The following is a 20,002-nucleotide window of genomic DNA, read 5'->3' on the forward strand; positions in this document are numbered from 1 at the left end:
CTCACACGCAACGGTCGACACACACTGCCGGCCGCGCGTTCAGCACACACTATCCAAACAGAATACTCTCCACGTCGGCTAAAGATTTATTTATAATCGCTTATGCTCCACAAACTCTATGCGGAATGCCGCCTACCTGTCGGCATATATCTGCATATATAAAAAACGCCGGATGATGTAATGAAAATGACTCAGCGGAAAACACACCGTCAGCAAAATAAATCCAACACACAAACGCGCGCTCAAGAATTTCATTCAGTCGCATGTTTTTCTTGAGCGCGTACATTTCTGGAATTTTTCCACCACCATGCCGTTGCGTGCGCACATGAATGCCGCGGCGTTTCCGCTGCAACACGAGAGCACCATCACTTTTTCCGATCACGACGAGGAGCCGACGGCCGCTCGCGAAGATGTTTTCTCCGGACCGGCATGGAACCACCAGAAATCTTTCTATACCGACCGCCCCCGGGTGCCGGTGACCCCGTCACACGCGCCCCGCCCCTTCACCTACACCCCGCCCAATTTCCGGCCCAGCCTCCCCAAACCGGCGTCCGCCCCGCTGGAAGTCCCACCGGAAGTCCCGAAACCACCGGAAGTGCGTCCGCTTCCGTCGGTAACGCGTGGGCGGTCGGCGCAGCGCCCGGAGATGTCGCTGGGCGAGACGATCGAGGTGTATGTGGACGATAAATTCTACACGACCCACAATATCCACTACGGCCCGGCGGTCATCCGTATCGGGGAGGAGGGGACGGCCGCGTCCCGGGAGGATGGCTTTTACCGGCCGGCGTCATCCGCCAGTGTCGGCAGTTCCGCGGTGGAGATTGACGGGGGATGGGAGCGCAGTTCCAGTGCGTGGGAGGGTTCCCGGGAGTCCGGGAGGGGGTCGACGGGACGCGGGAGCTATCCCGAGAGCCGGGCGTCGGGAGCGTCAATTATCACCATTTAAACGCGGCGCATCCGGTTCCATCTCGTTTCCGGTTCAATCTCCACGCCGGGAATTTTTTTCGGGATAGTGGTTACTACTTCCGGTAATTTGTTGATCCTTTTTGGATAATGTTCATGGGAAATATTTTCGCTTTAATTACATCTTGAATGTTTTTCGTACATTACGGTAAAAATATTGTATAATTATTAAAGCGCGCAACACTGCTACTAGTACCGTTATGTTTAGCAATCAGTAGTAAAGTTGTAGTGCAGCGGCTCCGTGCCGAATTGGCTTCAAATTGTTAATATTAACAGCAGCGTTTATGGATTAAATATTCGATCTGCGCCAAACTTGTACAAGGAGAGCAGATCAGAATTTTTAATAAAAAATTTGCTACATAATCATTTGTTTTGAAAATTAAACGGGAAAAAATTGAACGTACGCGTACCTGAATTGTTTTCAAATTTGATTTTAGGATCAATTTATTGTATTCTCCATGCGAGAATTTTTATTTAGCATACTCCCCACTAAACATATTTTCTCCGATTTTCCGGTAAATTCATCCACATAAGACCGCTAAAAATAGATTTTCTCCGCGCTCCGGGAAATTTATTTCACATACTCCAACTAAAAACTAACATTTTCCCCCAAAATTCCCGGTGAATTACACGCAACAAGTAAAATCCAGCATCTACAAAAAGGCATTCGAAAATCGGCACCAGCATCAAATCACCGCGAATTAAATCCGGCATTTTCTTCCGTCCACCGTCACACACCCACACCCCAAACTGGCCCAAACACACACCGTTAAATTTCGCACAAAAATACTTTTACCACCCGGACATTACAGAAAAAATCCCAAAAAATGCTGCCACAAGGGTCGAACGTGCCGCGGACGTCCGACAGGAAGGGGAGCAATAATTTGACAAATTTCTTTGTAAATTGGGATCATCGGTACGCGTGGATGGTCTCGGCTTCGTAGCGGAGGGATTTCATGACGCGCTGAATATCCTCGGTGATCTCGTGCCGTTGATCCCGCTATTTCAACGACAAAAAATAAACGGAATAAAAAAATTATTAATTAAATAAATAAACAAATAAATACTGAAATAAATACCGGACATTCAATTTCTTGGGTAAAAGTACACATGCTGAGAGTGATGATGCAGTTTTGCAAGCAGCCACTACACTACGATTATCGCAATAAAAGAATAATTTCATTTCACAACCAAGTATTAAGATACATCAGTCCGATTGATAAATTCTTCGATTTCACGATAAATATGCTTTTACGACATCTATTTTTCAATCTAATCGATGGATCTGTATTTCTCGCCGTACCTTTACGCAAGAAAAAAGTCACCAGGCTTGTACATAACGAAAATAAATAACGGTAAATAATTAACTTAACCAAATAAGTGACTAAATAAATGGCAGAACTAAATAAGCCACTGAACACGTAAATATAAATAAATAAAAGAAAACCATCATTTCAATTTTTAAACGTCAAGAAACATCCTGGAAAAAACGTTATCCCTAAATAACCGCTGAAATTAGCTTTAAATCAATATTAAACAAATAAAAGTATAAAACCGTAAATAATTAAAAACAATCGGCAATTATTTTGTTTAAAAACATATCGTGCGTATTGTTTGCAAATAACTAAGGAAAATTAACTGAAAAATACCAATAAATACACAAAATAATAAATAAACAAAAACGCAATCACAGAAGATCTTTGGTCAATTACGAGTAAAATAATTGGCACTTACCGGCGAGAGATCATCAGCGCGCATCTGGGCCACCTTCTCGGCGTAATCTATCACATTTCCAATGAGCACCGTCACTTTCTGCAAAATAAATTTAATACAGAAAATATTGTATTCGGTCCGAAGACACATCCACGGCTGTGCAGAACGCATATTACACTAATTACAGTACTGGATTTTTGCATAGGAGAAAAAATGCTCAGTAACTTCGTACCAAAATACCATAAATTAATTGCCACAAAAATTCAAAGTGGATTCACGCACAATAATTTCAACTAATAACAATTATTAAATTCTTTGCTAATTAATAAAACAATTTTCTAAATTTTAAAAAACGATTTTTTTTGAAATATTAATTAATTCTACTTAATAATAAATTTTTCCTTATAAATATCAATTAAATGTTCCTTGTTTTGCTGATTAATACATACTAATTAAATTGTCCTTATAATTATGGTTTTATATTTTCGTATTTATTTATTATCATTCAGGCCCTATCTTTATGATTTATTAGTTGTCATCTTATTATTTTACAGATATTATTTTTCTTTAATTAAATGTCAAAAAGGAATCAACGCAAACAAATCTATTGTAAACAAACAAAAGGGATTAATATCTCAACTAACAATAATAATTAATTTATTTTTTGATTAGTATCAATTTGTTTTTCAATAATTACGCTTTAATTTCTTGCTTATTTTATTCCATTTTTTTATTTACATTTATAATTGATTAATTGCCATGCAGTTATTTTGCAGACATTGATTTCTCTCATTAAATGCAATTTACCTTGCCGAAGCGCGGTGCATAGGGAGGCCGGTTGGGCTGGACGGTGTCGAGGCCCTGGTGGAAGAAGGGCAGCACGATGGGCGTCGGATCGCATTCGGCAATCAACCGTCCCACACCTGCACACAACACTCAGCAATGCCACCGATTTTCGCCCCAATTTTTCTCTTAACATTAATGGTTGATACAATTAAATCCTCCGATTTATTCATTTCATTTTTCTCTTCTTTTATTATTTATTTCTGTTTTTGTTGATCGTGACAATCGACCAGGAAAAATTGAAATACTGCGTATTATCATAAGTCATAACAGTCTTACGAAAATTTTTGCCACTTAAACTTTGCACAATTTTATTTCAACGTCAGATCCAATCCTCTAATGCCACTGTACTACGAACGCACTCAATGAGCCTAATTTCTGAGTAATGATAAATTAGTTTCTGTTTAAAAAACCCCGAAAAACAATTCTAATTCCTTTCAATCAACACGAGGACTAAGTAAATAAAAACATATGAAAATCATTACTGCTCCATAAAAAAAATATTAAAATAAAACTCGGAATTTCAGAGTCAGAGAAAAATCCTAATAATGAAATGGGATTAACATTTTAAAACAGCTTTATTTTTCAGCTGTATTAATACCACTTGCTGCGTTAATTATTTACAAATTTTGTTAAAGTATTTTCAAAATCTAATTTAGTCGCATATTTTCCAAACCAAAATAATGAAATTAACCGGGAAATGCTCTTCTTTTAAGGCTTTTTTCCAAACAAATACAACAATGTTTAATCAATTCAAATGTAATTAAAATATAAAAACAAAACTGATACAAAACAACCATCGGATATTTTTAAAATTACACAACAAATAATAAAAAGAAGAAGATACTCCTAAGAAAACAAATAATTCAAAAAATGATAAATCAGCCAATAAACAAATATCACTAAGAAAATAAGCAAATAAATGATATATCAGCGAAAAAATAAATACAAAAATACTGCAAAGAAAATAAATAAGCAAATAAACAATAAATCAACAATAAATAAATAAAAAAAATATTACCGAGAAAATCAACAGATGAATGATAAATCAGCTAATAAATAAAATTAAAAATACTAGGAAAATAAATAAATGAACGATGAATCCGCCAATAAATAAATAAAAAATATTACAAAGAAAATAATTAATTAATGAATTAACTGATCAGCCAATAAACACAAAATAAGAAATATTACTAAGAAAATAAATACATGAATGATAAATCAGCCAATAAATAAACAAAAAATTATCACTAAGAATATAACGAAATAAATGATAAATCCGCCAATGAATTTCCGTACCCCATTTCATCCTGAGCCACTGGTGCTCCTGGTTGACGCGGGCCTCCGGGAAGACGTGCACCCACTCGCCCAAATTGAGTCGCTCCAGCATGAAGTCCATGCCGCGCTGGTAGACGCCGGCGCCGCGCACCGTCGGAACGACTTTGCCCAGTCCGAAGAAGGTGGCCGTGGCGTCCGTGGCGAAGCAGATCTCCGCGGCGCCCATCGACCAGCGCGTCCTCCTCGGTCGCAAATGCCGCCACGGGAGAATGCCTACAAGAGCCAAACATGCAGGTCCTATTCTGGAATTTTTATTTTATTTTTACATCATTTATTTCAGAATTTTATTAGGCTTTTTTCAGAGATATCGAATTTATTTTGGAAAATTTAAAACAATTTTCATTAATTTTCTTCCTGAATTTTTCATTTATTGCACAAACTTCTTATTTCCAAAGCCAAGAAATTTTCGTATTTAAAATTTATTGTACGACACTACACAAATAAAGGCTATTTTAAATGACAAACCTACAGGAGAAAAAATATATTCCTTATTTCAAAACTTTTATTTCTTATTTATACTTAATTCGGAAATTTATCAGGTTTTCTTGGGACTTTCTTGAGAAAAAATTTTAATTTTTCCGTTACACTTTTTTTACTTTTGGAAAGCCTCTCTTTTATTTCAGAAATATTTTACTTTCAAAGAGGAAATGAAAAAACTTTCGGAATTAAAGATTTACTGGTTTTGAAGTCACAAATTATTTTTGACTCTATTTATTTGTTTATTATTTTTTTGTTTAAATGAAAAATACTGCCCAAATTGAGAACTCCGAAATTAATAATGCACAATTTAATTCAAATTCCAAGAAAACTGCGCATTATGCTAACATTCTGTTCCAGCACATCGCACACGGCGTCTTTGAACAGGGAAGTCGCCCTATCACGCCCGCCTCAAACACGCATTTTGCGAAATCAAGAAAAAATGGCAGAACTTTCCATCTTCTCTCACTAACGCACGAAAACTGCACCAATTTAGTACTAAAAAATAATCAGAAATTTAAAACTCGCCTTACCCCAGATTACGGGATCATCGGCGCAGCAGTAATGATTGGCGACGGTGATGAGGCCGCGTTTGGGATCGCGATTATCCAGCACCTGCTTCAGACGATCGCGGCCATGTATCTGCAGACCGTTCAACGCTAAACACACCAAAAACCGTAGGAATTAATTTCCGAGAAGCATGGCGCAGTTGGCCGATTAAAGACGAGTACCGAGGACGAGCTTGCTGATGGAGGCGACCGCCGCGATCGTCAGACCGCTTCCCGCATGCCACAATTTCCCCGGGTTATCGGGAAACGGCCACCGCACGCGATCCATCAAAAATATTCAGAAAATCGAGGATTTACGGACTGTCAAGTACCATGCTCGAGCAACATGAAAACAACAGGAAAAAGAAGCCTACATTACCAAAAAAAATAATCTTTTCAAGGAATCGTAGAAGGTAATCGACAGGCAACATTAACAAAAAACTTGGGTTTTTCTTCGTTTTCGTTTTCACGTTTTGCCGTGTTTGCGGTTGTAGCTGTTTCGTCATAGACATTTCGAGTTTAACGAGCGCCCAAGGGTGGCTACCGCTTTCGCCCAAATTAACACGCGCTCTGGCTGCACGGTTCTGCATGCAGCCGCTGGGCGGTCGCCCGCGCGACACGAGTAGATGCGGGATTTTTCCCGCCGCAGCCCGCACTCCCGCAGGAACTCCTCGGGATCATCAACAGTATTATCCATACTGCACCCTCAGCAATACAATCCGATAGTTCTGTTACGCACCCTGATTAACAACCTGAGCTTATTTCTTAACCATAGTCGATTTTTTGGAAGAATTGCAGAGCATTTGAACCGTGTTCTGTTCAAGATGGCCACATCGACGTCCATTTTTAAAGCATATAAAATTATAAATGTTTAAATCTTCTGTTGTCTTGATTTTGTGTTTTTGTTTATTGAGTGGGAAATTAACGGCCACCACGGGTTTGTCCTGTTCAGGCAGTAAAGGCAGATGGTTGCTACACGCTTAGTTGATCACTTAACGAGACCCAGCGCGGTTTAGAGATTGCGGGCTATTCCTGTCAAAGCCAACCGTCGGGATTGTCTGCACGGTGCACCCGATAACAAGCGGCCACACGGCATGACCTTTGATCCTGTACGCGATGGAAAAGCGGTTTTGTGGGTTGCGAAATGCTGAGATCTACTGTGGCCATGTCATATGTGCAGAAGCTCGAAGAAAGCGGGAAGCGCTCCACCGTTATAGCTGAAGAAAGCAAAAGCCGGAAGTACGCTTTCGTCGAAGGTTTGGGCTATCTTTTTATTCTCTGGCAGTCGAGACATTTGGGACCTTTGAAGCGCCTTTCGCTGAACTGATTCGTTTCCTTGGCAGAAGATCCGTGACGTCACCGGGGAACCTCGATCTATGGCTTTTTAAAAAGTTCGTTGGAAATGCTGATGCAGTGGCCAGTTTTCGGACGCATCAGCTGCCTATAAACACCAATTACACGTAATAAAGCAGCCGATGACCTTTACAATAAATCTCCACCTGCACTACAACTATCACACTTTTGCAGTCAAAAGGAGCTAGCCAGCGGGAAGAAATAAAAACATCTGTATAAATTTATTTTTTGAGTGATCTTTTATTAAACATTTTTAACATTTTTTAACACATTATTTAACATTTTTTTAAACCTTTTTTATTATATTCTGTCGACAATTAATCTATAAGGTAATTTGCATTGATCTTTTATGAAACTATTTATCCATTCGTGAAAACCTGCTCGCAATATAACTTATAATAAGATCTTTGCGAATTAATTTGTTTATTTTGTATTGATTTTATAAATTGACTTTGTTAATTGATTTTGATTTTGTTAATTGATTTTTTTAATTATTCGCTAACTACAAAGTACAGTACATAAATTCGTAAATTACACAGTGTATACATTTTTAAAAAAGGAAATGCGGTTGGTTTTATGAAGTTTTTCAACACAGCGTTGTATCTTTAAGTCGGCAGCAGTTTTGAACGAGGTTTTTCTAGCCACTGCACTACGACTGATACATGCACACAAAAATGCTGAGCAAACAGCCGGTGAGAATAAAACTCTGAAAATCAAACGGTAATTATATAAGAAGGAAACTTAAACAACGAACTTCAGATCCTGCGCCAGCCCATGTCGGACGGACTGCCTAATTTTTGTCGATAATTAATTTTTGAAAAAGGTATATTTGTCAGTGTTGTTTTCCAGAATTAATTGTTAAAAATATATTGGATTATTTTTAATAATTTTCCACGCCATTGCAACGATCCCCAAATCAGCAGCCAAACCACATTTTTTGATTTTAATTTAACAATCTCGTTTCATCTTTAGCCGCTGGCACCGCTGCACTACAATAGCCCACTAAAGAATAAATAAAAACATCAAACAATTATTTGTAAAAACATGTTTGCCTTTATTCTTGTGCTAAAATTAAATGTTCAAAAATTAATTCGATTATTTCAGTAAATTCCACTTTACTGCGATGTATCTGAAGTCAGCAGCCGAATAAAACCACCTGTTTTTGATATCGTTTCTAGCCACTACACTATAATGAACACACGTAAAAACACACAAAACCGAAACAACCGCCGGCACGAATAGAACTCTAAAAGTCAGACTTGAGCCCCTGCGCACACGGCAAGTCTTTACTATAATTAATCGTACACCTCGCGCGGCTCATGTACTGCTTGATTTTCGTCGATAATTAATTCCTATAAAAAATATTTGTCAAAGTGCTTTAACAGAATTAACTGTCGAAACTTAACTGGGGATTATTTTTTATTAATTTTCCACGTCCGAGCATCCTTTCGAAGTCAGCAGGCGAATAAAACCATCTGATTTTTCATGTTTTAGCCAGTATGCTACAAGTTTTAGCCAGTATGCTACAACTGTTACCTACTAGTAACACACCATAATGAGGAAACAGCCGGCACGGATAAAACTCTAAAAAACCAAACTTCAGCCCCTGCGCGAGCGGCAGCTCCTTGCTGTAAATAATCGTACACGTCCCACGTCACATATACTGATTAATTGTTGTCGATAACTAATTTGAAAAAAAAATTTTGTCAATGTGGTTTTACAGAACTGATTGTTAAAAAATAACCTGGATTTTTTTATTAATTTTCCACGTCACTGCATCGTTTTCGGAGTCAGCAGCCGAATAAAGCCAGTTTTAAATTCCCGGTTTTGCCACTACACTACGATTAACACACAAACAACACAATAAAACTGAGCAAACAGCCGGCAAGAAGAAAGTTGAAACCCTTTAAAAATCAAACTTCAACCCCTGCGCGAGCGGCAGTTCCTTGCTGTAATTAATCGTACACGTCCCGCGGCGCATATACTGCTTCCACGAATCACTTCCGCTCTCCCGTCCGCCGCCGGTGTGCTTATTCCCCCCGAAAGCGCCGCCGATTTCCGCACCCGACGTCGACGTATTCACATTAACGATCCCGCAGTCCGATCCGCCGGCGCCCAGCCACGCGTGCATCGTCCCGATGTTCTGCGTGAAAATGCTGGAGGAGAGTCCCTGGTCCACCTCGTTGTTCCAGGCGATGGCCTCCTCCAACGTCCGGTATTTCAGGACGTATAAAATCGGGGCAAAGGTCTCTTTCAGGATGACCGGGGAGTTGTGCGGGAGGTCGGTGATGATGGTGGGTTCGACGAAGTTGCCGCCCGAAGGGTGCTGGATGGGTTTCCCGCCCACGAGGACGCGGCCGCCGGCGGACTGGGCGTCGGCGATGGTCTGCTGGTAAGCGGCCATGCCGGCCGCTGTGTGCATCGGGCCGTACAGGGTTTTCGGGTCCAGCGGATCACCTGGATTAATAATTAAATTAATCAATAATAATCAGCGATGAATAAAAATATTCCAGCATTTACTGCATTTTTAATTCAGTATTCAATTTAATTTTTATTTCTGTTGTTAACTTCATTGCGTAATTGGTAAAGCTTAGCAGAAGACGATCTAGTATTTTATTAACTGAGGGATTCATTTTACTTTACCTTTTTCAGAATTTCGCTTTAAAGTCTTAACTGGAATTTTAACAATTAACATCATTAACAATAAGTAAGTACTAGTAATTTATTGGTAACTGAATTGTTAGAAAGCCAATAAAAAATAATCCAAACGACAGCGCGATTTCATGGCTCCGATGTACTCGACTACTCGTATGCAAGCAAATTAAACAAATTAGGCTTCCTGGATCGCATTGTGATTCATCTTTTGTCCATAAAAAGCTTCAATCAAATACAAAAAGAACACTGATAAAAAAATTACATGGAATCTGGGTGTTTCTAAATTTTTCGTGACAAGGTTCATCTATAAGGTTCACCTATTGATCTATCTAAATGCCATCGCACTACGTTAGATCAGCACATGCAGCAGTGCACAAGATCACTTAATATGCCATGATACACAGAAACAAATAAAAAAAACACATTTAAAAATCAACTGCAAGTAAAAAATGATTAAAATTAAAAAGACGAATTAAAAATGCATTTTTTCATATTTTTTTAATACAACTTACCCATGCGGCTGGGGATCTGCGCGTAGGCCGCTTGCAGCCGTTTCACCACCTCCTCATACACTTTTTCCTGCACAATCAGTCTCCGGATCGTCGTGCAGCGCTGCCCGGCGGTGCCCACGGAGCCGAAGACGACGGAGGGGATGACCATGTTCAGATCGGCGTCCTCGGCCACCACCACGGCGTTATTCCCGCCCAGCTCCAGCAGCGGCCGGCCGAAGCGGGCCTGCACGCTGTTGGCCACTTTCAGCCCGATCTGCGTGCTGCCGGTGAAGGATACCAGCGGGAGGCGGGTGTCCGTCGCCAGGGCCTCCCCGACGTCCGCGCCGCCACACACCAGACTGCACAGTCCCGGCGGGAGGTGGTTGCGTTGCAGGACGGTGTTGAGGACGTGCTGCACGGCGATGGCGCATAACGAGGTGCTCGGCGCCGGTTTCCATACCATTGTGTCGCCTGCAAATAAAAAATCCGGGTATTTTGTACAATAATAAACAAAATGAAATTTTAAATAATATTCATAACACATGCGATTATTTATTATAAATTAATTTATCCTTAGTTTATTTACAGGTCATTTGAAATTTAAAAAAAACTTACTGAATTTATTTAAAAATAATTAAGAGGAATATCTTAAAAATAATAGGAATATTTTCAAGACGATTGTTTTTCACCGGGTATTTTTTACAAGGAAAACCCAAATTATCAAAAACATGAAATTGTAAATATTGTTCATGAACCATAACACATGTGCTTATTCATTACTTAACAATTAATTCACCTTAGTTTACTTACGAGTTACGATTAATTTGAAATTTCCTATTACAGTATTATTTTTGACATATACCTCCTAATTATTTTTAAATAAATTCTGAAGTTAAGTTCCCACTGCATAACAAACTAACATACACAACTGATTTTTTATGAAAGTTTATTTACTGTAATTATTCAATTCAAAAACAAATATAAAAGATGAGATTGGAATATAACTCAGTAAAAGATTTCTGTTCATTGTTCGACATGGTCTCGTAGCCCGCACTCTCCATTTCGCAAAGGCCATTGCACTACAATTAGCCTATCCTCACACAAAGAAAACTGAGAAACACCGGCAAGATTAAAGATAAAAAAATTAATCTTCCACTCCTGTATAACTGTTATAATAATTCTCATAATTACTATAATTAACCCTCGGAATAATTATGCACACACGCGGCCAGAGTAATACCAAAGATTAAAAAAACCTAAAAAGCCAACTTCATACCCTGCGCCAACGGCAGCGCTTGCTGTAATTAATCGTACACGTGCCCCGTCGCACAAACTGCTGAATTCCGTCGACAATTAAACATTTTTAAACACACCAGAAATAACAATAGAATCAAACATAATTCTGGTAAGTCCTACGCTAACCGTTAAAACTTGAAAGTCACGAAATATAAGAAAAACAACACTGTACGAGGATACCCTGTAGGAGTACAGATAAATACGCGAAAAAAATTAGCAAAGCAGGGGTCATTTATTTCAGCTAGAGTAAAAAAAATCAGGCATCCAGGAAAAGTTTAAAACGGAATTTAGAAAATTATTCCATGTCCACGAATGTCGTTAATGCCCTTAGCATGTACAGTACAACACCGATCGAGTACCCAGAAGGCAGTGGTAAGCCACCGTACTACGAAACACCGCTAAAGGCGTAGTAACTGTCAGTTTATTAGGCTACTTAATTCTAAGAAAAATACAGCACAATAAGTAAAAGGGGGTAGAAAATGATAGATTGTCTTTAAAAAAATTTAAACTGTACCGCAGATCATGGCGATGGCGTTGTTCCAGCCGTAGACGGCCATGGGGAAGTTGAAGGCCGAGATGATGCCGATGCAGCCGAGGGGGTTCCAGGTCTCCAGCAGCACGTGACCGGCGCGTTCCGACGGCAGGATCTTGCCCTCGAACATGCGCGACAACCCGGTGGCGTAGTCGCAAATGTCGATGTACTCCTGCACTTCGCCGACGCCCTCCGCGATAATCTTGCCCATCTCCAGCGAAATCAGTCGGCCTAATAGATCCCGCTTCGTCCGCATTTCATCGCCGATCTGCCGGACGATCTCGCCGCGTTTCGGACCGGGCAGGAACTTCCACGTCTCGAACGCTTCCACGCTCGCCTAATTAATGCCGAAAAAATTATAATCTTCATAAAATTATCACTAAAAATTTTAACAATCTTTTTTTACCTCATAAAATTTTTTGTCAAGTAAACAATCAGTAGTCACAGAATAAATTAGAAAAATAACGAACTGTATCGATTACAATGAATGAAATTCTCATTTTACTTGTACAGATTAAAACGGAAATTAATGTTCTAATCAACCAAAATTAATTCAGTAATTTCTAAAAGCAGTATGACCTCGGAAATAAAACTGGAGAAATATAGCAGTAACACAGCATTATAATTTCTAATTGTTTATACCGCAATTTTTTTAATGTACTTACTTTAGTCTACTACGTAAAAACTAAACACAAATCTGTGAATATCATTTATCAATTAGAAAAAATCACAATTAAATTCGGCATTAAACAATAAAAATTTGCTCGTACAAAACCAATAAAATGTTATTCGCAATAAAACAATACCAGGATAAATACTGTTACAGTTTACAACGTTTTTCCAGTAAATTCGGAGAACACCTTCAACACATTATTTAGAAAAAAATGCAATTAATTTCGCTAACGATGAAAAATTTGAAAAAAAATCTAATGATAAAACTAATAAAAATCGCAGAATTTAACATTTTAATTCAGTATAAATAAAATCGCTCATTTTTTATATTATACTTTAAAGAATTTTAAATCCGTTTTAATTACTGGATTGAAAGCTGGGAGGATAGAAAACCCAAAGGAAATTCAAAATAATATCGTCTGACAATTTTCAGATTTTGTTGCGAATTTATCTGTACCTTCACAGCGGCGTTGTAATCCTCCACCGTCCCATTCCTGACATTGGCAATCGCTTTGTTATTATACGGATTAATCGACTGCGTGACCGGTCCACTGCCCTGCCACTTCCCCGTGAAAACTCCCGCGTTCTCCTCGGCCAGACCGAGCTCTTTCAGCCAGGCGTACTCCGGGCGGGAAATGAGCAGACCGCTGTTGGATGCTGTGGTCGCCATTCGGCACAGATGGAATGTTTTTTTCGATGGCAGACGCAACAAGCTCAACAAAACCATAACGGAGAAGCGCACCGGTGAATTTTCCGCAAACTCAGCAAAAAGGGACGGCGAACGTGGAATACGTACAAGGTCGTGGCGCGTACGGGCAAAGGCACACAGACGAGCACAGGCGAATGAATGAAAAGCATGTGCCTGTGAATTTTGTGCGTTGATTTGCCGTCGAGGGTCGGTTCTGATGTGAGAACGGTGCAAATCAGCTGTTAAAAAGACGCTTAAAGTGTGCTTAAACTGCTGTTACCCTGTTCGATAACACTGGGCACGAAACAAGAACAGTGACCACGACTGCTTGCGCTACCGATCAAAAGCATTTCCGGTTGGACGTTTGCTTACGTAGTGGACGGTAGGGCGGCTGGCCAGGCGACCGATTAAACATTTTCCCTCACGATTTTTTTATTGTTATCAACAATAAAACCTTGTTGATTTTACCTTGTTGGTTTACTAGTTGCCTAATGCCTACAGTCGTTTCGCCAAATAATTTTATTATTTTTGTGCATTAAGAACGTTTATTCACAAGTTCGCTCGTAATTTGAACGCCAACGCCAACGGTGAAGCATCCCCAACAACATCATCTGTTACAATGGAGTTTATTTGGCGCGAAAGCAGCGGCTACCCTGTTTATTTTAATCATATACTGCAAAGAGAACAGGTAGCGCGTTTATTCGCGCTACCGATTAAACGCACTTCCGGTTGGACTTTGTACATGTAGCGGACGATAAGGCGGTTGATCGAGCGACAGCTCAAACATGTTTCATCAATTTTTCGAGTTTTGATTTCCTTTCGGGCTTTGGGCTTTGAGGCTTTGAATTTCGAGTTTTCTGTTTTCACTTTTAGCTTCGCTTTAGAATTTGAATACCGTTTTTGTTCTCTGCTGGAAATAAGTGATTTTCTTGGTTATGGATGGATCTGGGGATGTGAAACCGGAGAGTCATCTGAAGAATGTAAAGAACATCCTGCTGATCCTGTCCGGCAAAGGTGGAGTGGGAAAGAGCAGCGTCACGGTGCAGTTAGCGCTGACGCTGCAGAGCCAAGGCAAAAAAGTCAGTTGCTTGTGCTTGTAGCTTGCTCGATTTTTCTGATTACCTGACACTTTCTTCTGGTCTCCGGTGCGATTTGCATTTGAAGAAATTTCTGTGCGTGTTTGATTAGGTTGGCGTACTGGACATTGATCTGTGCGGACCGAGTATTCCGCGTATGTTTGGCATCGGCCATGAGCGCATCTACCAGAGCTCACAAGGGTACGTCATCCTGTTAAAATTCGCATTGGCTCGCGAATGCATCACTTCGACTAGCGACCGTATTTTTTAAGTACAGGAAAGCAATATCTTTTTTTAAAAAAAATAGTCTGGATCGTTTCGAAGTCTGTAGAAATTTTAGCGAATTTAAAAGCAGTAAGGAACCTTGGGAAAACGCATATCGCTGTTTGTAACCCATGAACGAAATAATTCCTGTATTAAAATCGTTTTGCGTTTTTATTCATCTCCTTATTTTTTAATGGAAGAAAATGGTTTAAATTTCTCAGAAAAATTTATTCTGGATCATTTCGAGAACGGCAGAATGTTTTTTTTGATTTAAAACCGGGACGCACCTGGAAGTGACGTTGGATGTCTGTACTCTGCAGCAATCACGATAAATTTCTGCGTATTAATTTTTAGTTGGGTGCCAATCTACACCGACGCGTCAAAAAGCATCGGCCTGATGTCCATCGCCTTCCTGCTGACCAATCCGGATGATGCCGTCGTATGGCGCGGACCGAAGAAGAACGGTAGTGTACGGCAGCCCTAGCTAGCATTAAGGAGTCATCGTAGTACAAGGGCATAGTTAGCCGTCATCGATTCTAATAACTTAGCGCTGCTTACCGTCTTTATATTGGTGACAAAACACATTTAATTATGAATGAATTTTTCGGCTATGGTATGTTTTTTTTTCTACGATGAGAGGAGTGTTGGAAAATGCGTTCCGCTGCACGTTGTCGGCATTCACTCTCTTTTCTGCTTCCAGTAGTCGGTTTTCAGTTTGGTTTGAGATGATGTCGCGTGTTGTATGGGGTGTAGCCATGATCAAGCAGTTGCTGGATGATGTCTTCTGGGGCGACATTGATTATCTGCTGATTGACACGCCGCCCGGGACGTCCGACGAGCACATCACCGTGGCCGAAGCCCTGCGCGGTTATCATCCCGACGGCGCCGTCCTCGTCACGACGCCGCAGGTGCGTTGCGAACTAATTGACCAGTTCAATAGGATCTGATTAATTTTAGAATTTATCTAGTTTTATTTTGAAGACTTTCGATATAAGGGCAATAAAATTAAATTGCGGAGATAAAGCTGTCCGTACATGGCCAGTTTCCGTGCCCATATCTGCAGCGAATTGATCGTAGTGGAGAGGCAAAAGTTTGGATTGCGTTCGTCTTTAGTATGCAGTGTGCACTCATGGTCAGTTTCGCTCGATTTGCGCACGAGTGATTGCTTATACCGAAATTACTAGAAGTAATTATAAAAGCGGTGTTTAAATTTTTTTCGAAAATGATTCATTTCACTGTGGAGGCCATTCACAGTTTTTCTGCTGGTGCTCCTCTCGAGGATATGGATTTCCCGGATAAAAAATTTAATATAAATTAGAATTTTTGGTTTTTTATCTGATGTAATTTAAAAATCGTATGAATAAAAGTACAGTAATTTCTTTCTTTAACAAAGTGTATGTGGCACATGAGTGAATTGTTCGCCGGTTGGAATAATTGCAGGCGGTATCGATAGCGGATGTGCGGCGTGAAGTTACCTTTTGCCGGAAAGCCGGTCTGCCCATTGTCGGGATTATCGAGAACATGAGCGGCTATGTTTGTCCGCATTGCGAGGTGAGTCAACCCGCGTCAGTCACCTTTAGAAACGCATTTATGAAATTTAAGTACGTATTAAGACGTATTTTCCCTACGTATTCTTGGAGTAAAAATTCTGAATTATATTTATGTAGATGCAATTTAATTGCAGCTGTTCGTTTTATTTTATTAAAATATCATTTTTGTGAACGTTTTAAACAGTCGCAAGAATTATGTTGTATTTTTAATATTTCTGTGTTTTTTTCTGGTATAAACGTTGGGTCGTTTCTTGTTATTTCCGCGTGTTTTGCCTGGTCTGCTGAGACTGCATTTTCTTAGGAATGCACCAATGTTTTCTCCAGCGGTGGCGGACGAATACTGTCCGAACAGTATCACATTCCATTTCTCGGTATGGCTTTTTCATCGCGCATTTTTGCAGAATTTTTTTTATTTATTTTATTAAACAAATTAATTTTCCGCACTTATTCATTTGATAAATGAACGTTTCTCCTACATTATACACAACGGAGAATACTGCTGAATCCCATTAACGATCTTTACTGTACACGCTCATGACAGATACTGAGTCGCTCAAACACAACTTCAGCCGAACGCTAAGAAATCAGCATAGAAAACAGACGTCCTTAGACACGATTAACTACGTGAAGATAGTTCACAACAATTGCATAAACACTTGTTTACCAGCGAACGCAACTGTATACGCACGTGACTGCACGTCACATAACACATTAAGTTAATTTTCCGTTTTTATTACGCAGATAATTTTTTCATTTTCGCCCTCATGAGACTTCTGGTCGGTCAAGCAACCGCTTACCAAAGTTTTGAAAAATGATAAATTTCTCCTGTTAAAATTCTGCTGATTAATTACTTGCTTTAATTAAAATTTTTTAAAATTATTTTCCGTGAAATTGGATTTAATTCTGATTAGAATTCAATTTCCCTGCTTTTTTTATTTTTTCCAGGTTGTGTTCCCATTGATCCCGAACTGACCAGCACCCTGGAGAGCGGAATGAATTTCGTCAACAAATTCCCGCAGTCCAAAGTGGCCGGCGTGTTCCGCACGATTGTCGAAACGCTGGAAACGAATTCGCAAAATAAACTCAACGCGGACCAATAATTTTGTTAGCCAAAAATAATTGTTTTATTTTTAAATTTGGTCGGTTTTACTGCGTACTTATTCGTGATCGGCCTGGTTATTGTTTTTTCCTGTAACCACACTCTGTCGATTTTTTAAAAACAAAAATGTGCCATTATTTTGCTTTACTTCCGGTGCAAAAAGCTGCCGCTGTATTTTGAACTGGGAAAAATGAATTTCTGAATACTTCTATAAAAACAGTATTCCCGTTCCGACATCCGGTGAAAAAATGCAAATTGCGAATAATCTTTTCAACATTCACAGAAAGAATAATCGCAGCTTTAAAGAGAGCGCCAAAAATAAACAGATATCATTACGCTGCGTCACAAAAACCATTAATCACAATTATGTGAATTTTTCAGTGAACAGCACACAAAGCACGTGCTGTGCACAAGGAAAGCTGCAGCAGCCAATGCCGATTAAGAAATGCAACTAAACCAGCCAATGGCAAGGCTTCAAGGCGGAGTCCAAACCTTTCAGAACGCATTTACAGTATTTTGCGAATAAACTGTGTAGACAGACATGCAAACCAGCAGCATCCAATGCCGATTAACGCTTTAAATCAACTAGCCAATAGAACGAGCGGGCGCGGGATGTGGGCGGTGTGATTCACGCACGGCAGCCCACCGCTGCGCTGCGTGCGGAGATTGACATCCCGTTGCAATACATATCGATTTGACTGCATGGCTTCTATCTGATCACCCGATTAATTAATGTGCTTTGGATTTTTCCGGGTTGGAATTTCAATCAGTGTTTTACGATCCTGTTATTCTTATCCACGAAATTATTCCATAAATCTATGCCTTAACGTTCGGGCAGTCTTGTGTTTGAGTGAATCTGAGTCCTTGATGATTTTTCATCGGTTTTTGAATCGAGGAAGTCCGACGCGTTGATCGCAGGGTTTTTAGCGTTGGTCGCGTTGTTGTCGGTGTGGGTGGATTGGTTACGGATGGGCTTAGCTGGAAATAGATGGAGATTTATCTTCCCGTGACAGTGGTTGAGCGATAACGACGGCGCTGGAATGCTGGAGCGACGGTTGGAGGCCGCGAGCCGCGGCGGCTGCGCGACGCGCTAGACGGCTATTAATTGTGCTGCAGCAACGAAAATTGAGAAAATCCGAAAATGACGGAAAAACTCTTGCTGTTTAACTGGCTTACCTTCCGCTTGATCCTGCCCTTCACGCTGCTGGCAGGTATGAAAATCAGATAATAATAAATTTCTCGGTACACACCAAACTGTATTTAAATAATTGATTAGTAATCGTTGGATTTATTGTTGAATTTCGTATTTTAATAGGGTAATTTCCGTTTATTTATTTCTTATTTTCCTTTCTGTATTTTCAGTTTTTTATGGATACAGTAATTTTTATTTTCCTGTTATTATACTTTTTATATTAATTTTTTTACTACATAAAATTAATTTCATGAAAATGATAATTTCTGAATTTGCGATGGTGCCGTTAAATTAACCGCTTTCCTGTTTGCAGCGTCCATCTTCCGCTTCAATCTCTTCAGTCTGATTTATGGACTATTTTTCCTCCTGACGCCGCTGGCACGTTCGCCCAATGCATACACGATCAGACGTATGTTTTTTTTATCAAAATCTTGACCTGCCCTTTATTTTTCAGTTTAAATCTGAATATTGTGAATTATACCGGGAAATGAATTTGAAAATAATATTAAAAAATCATGTAGGTAAATGTGAATTTTAATATTTGCTGGAGTATTTCTTTTGCACAATATGCTTTTGAAAAATTGAAAAAAACTAACGTAGAATTAAAATGTAAAAATTATATTTTTGAAAAACTAACAGAGAAATTGGTAGCATAAAAATAAAATTAAAAATAAATTGTATGTAATAAATAAATTGTCGGCGTTTTTTGCGTATTGTTTCCCCTTCTTTCCGCTTGACGGGTTGTGTGTCGCAGCGTTGACGAGTGCCGAACTGATTAGATATTCCCTTGTTTATTTTGATTACCAAAATTCGATAACTGTCGCCGGAAAACTGCGGAATGCACAGCGTCTTCCATTTGCACAATAGCATTTATCAGTGAAAAATGACTGTTCCAAATGTTGAACACACACCCGTCCCGTGTTGTGCATTTCGCCAGTGTTTTTCGGGGAAACGAGGTTACCGGGCATTTTGTGCTGATTATGCGGCGCAGGACGACACGGCGTACATTGCGCTGCTGTTGACAAAATGCTCCACTGTGTCAACATGACCAGCACGGTTATTTACTCTGTCTTGTTACTGAATCTTGTAAATTCCTGTTGGACATGTTGCCGTGTTGTCGTGAATGTTAACAAGTCAGGCACGGTTGGGTTTCGACACAAAACGCTGACTTTTACGAGGCTTGTTTCCGAGTTTTATTGTATTGAGATGATCATTATTCGCGCACGCTTCACTGCGGAATTAATCAGGCAGA

At 39.7% G+C, this 20,002-nt stretch overlaps 5 protein-coding genes across 5 annotated transcripts in view; 3 read left to right on the forward strand and 2 right to left on the reverse strand.

Moving 5' to 3' along the window:
• The first annotated feature begins 253 nt into the window (after window positions 1-253).
• LOC129588935 (uncharacterized) lies at window positions 254-1,149 on the forward strand. The gene has a single exon (XM_055483357.1). It carries the CDS (start codon window positions 308-310, stop codon window positions 944-946), a length of 639 nt encoding a protein of 212 aa, XP_055339332.1. The 5' UTR covers window positions 254-307; the 3' UTR covers window positions 947-1,149.
• A 359-nt stretch (window positions 1,150-1,508) lies between these two features.
• On the reverse strand, window positions 1,509-6,344 carry LOC129588912 (tafazzin-like). The gene is made up of 6 exons (XM_055483331.1): window positions 6,066-6,344; window positions 5,868-5,993; window positions 4,819-5,070; window positions 3,484-3,599; window positions 2,698-2,775; window positions 1,509-1,963 (listed from the first exon to the last, which is right to left on the reverse strand). Exons 1-6 carry the CDS (start codon window positions 6,169-6,171, stop codon window positions 1,874-1,876), a joined length of 768 nt encoding a protein of 255 aa, XP_055339306.1. The 5' UTR covers window positions 6,172-6,344; the 3' UTR covers window positions 1,509-1,873.
• Window positions 6,345-8,961: 2,617 nt separating this feature from the next.
• LOC129588910 (putative aldehyde dehydrogenase family 7 member A1 homolog) lies at window positions 8,962-13,749 on the reverse strand. The gene is made up of 4 exons (XM_055483328.1): window positions 13,339-13,749; window positions 12,192-12,546; window positions 10,403-10,852; window positions 8,962-9,692 (listed from the first exon to the last, which is right to left on the reverse strand). Exons 1-4 carry the CDS (start codon window positions 13,606-13,608, stop codon window positions 9,142-9,144), a joined length of 1,626 nt encoding a protein of 541 aa, XP_055339303.1. The 5' UTR covers window positions 13,609-13,749; the 3' UTR covers window positions 8,962-9,141.
• A 640-nt stretch (window positions 13,750-14,389) lies between these two features.
• Window positions 14,390-17,780, forward strand: LOC129588877 (cytosolic Fe-S cluster assembly factor NUBP2 homolog). Its single transcript, XM_055483291.1, has 7 exons — window positions 14,390-14,648; window positions 14,758-14,846; window positions 15,264-15,373; window positions 15,663-15,817; window positions 16,350-16,460; window positions 16,761-16,830; window positions 17,405-17,780. Exons 1-7 carry the CDS (start codon window positions 14,505-14,507, stop codon window positions 17,557-17,559), a joined length of 834 nt encoding a protein of 277 aa, XP_055339266.1. The 5' UTR covers window positions 14,390-14,504; the 3' UTR covers window positions 17,560-17,780.
• A 472-nt stretch (window positions 17,781-18,252) lies between these two features.
• The window catches only part of LOC129588985 (piezo-type mechanosensitive ion channel component 2-like), a 33,769-nt gene continuing 32,019 nt past the window's right edge, over window positions 18,253-20,002 (forward strand). The window contains 2 exon segments of the mRNA XM_055483424.1: window positions 18,253-18,769; window positions 19,064-19,159. Coding sequence (XP_055339399.1) covers window positions 18,700-18,769; window positions 19,064-19,159 — 166 coding nt within the window. The 5' untranslated portion in view covers window positions 18,253-18,699.

Source organism: Paramacrobiotus metropolitanus, unplaced genomic scaffold (assembly GCF_019649055.1).
Source record: "Paramacrobiotus metropolitanus isolate TYO unplaced genomic scaffold, Prichtersi_v1.0 Parri_scaffold0000032, whole genome shotgun sequence".
NCBI classification, from domain to species: Eukaryota; Metazoa; Tardigrada; class Eutardigrada; order Parachela; family Macrobiotidae; genus Paramacrobiotus; species Paramacrobiotus metropolitanus.

Excerpts from the sequence above, each read along its gene's own strand:
- LOC129588910 (XM_055483328.1), bottom strand. The coding sequence starts at position 13,608 with ATGGTTTTGTTGAGCTTGTTGCGTCTGCCATCGAAAAAAACATTCCAT. Across the intron at positions 10,853-12,191 it reads CGCCATCGCCATGATCTGCG|GCGACACAATGGTATGGAAA; the intron begins GTACAGTTTAAA and ends TTTTATTTGCAG. Across the intron at positions 9,693-10,402 it reads GCAGATCCCCAGCCGCATGG|GTGATCCGCTGGACCCGAAA; the intron begins GTAAGTTGTATT and ends TTATTAATCCAG.
- LOC129588912 (XM_055483331.1), bottom strand. The coding sequence starts at position 6,171 with ATGGATCGCGTGCGGTGGCCGTTTCCCGATAACCCGGGGAAATTGTGG. Across the intron at positions 3,600-4,818 it reads GTGGCTCAGGATGAAATGGG|GTGTGGGACGGTTGATTGCC; the intron begins GTACGGAAATTC and ends TGTTGTGTGCAG. Across the intron at positions 2,776-3,483 it reads ATGCACCGCGCTTCGGCAAG|AAAGTGACGGTGCTCATTGG; the intron begins GTAAATTGCATT and ends TTTATTTTGCAG.
- LOC129588877 (XM_055483291.1), top strand. The coding sequence starts at position 14,505 with ATGGATGGATCTGGGGATGTGAAACCGGAGAGTCATCTGAAGAATGTA. Across the intron at positions 14,649-14,757 it reads TGCAGAGCCAAGGCAAAAAA|GTTGGCGTACTGGACATTGA; the intron begins GTCAGTTGCTTG and ends GTGTTTGATTAG. Across the intron at positions 15,374-15,662 it reads GCGCGGACCGAAGAAGAACG|CCATGATCAAGCAGTTGCTG; the intron begins GTAGTGTACGGC and ends TATGGGGTGTAG.
- LOC129588935 (XM_055483357.1), top strand. The coding sequence starts at position 308 with ATGCCGTTGCGTGCGCACATGAATGCCGCGGCGTTTCCGCTGCAACAC.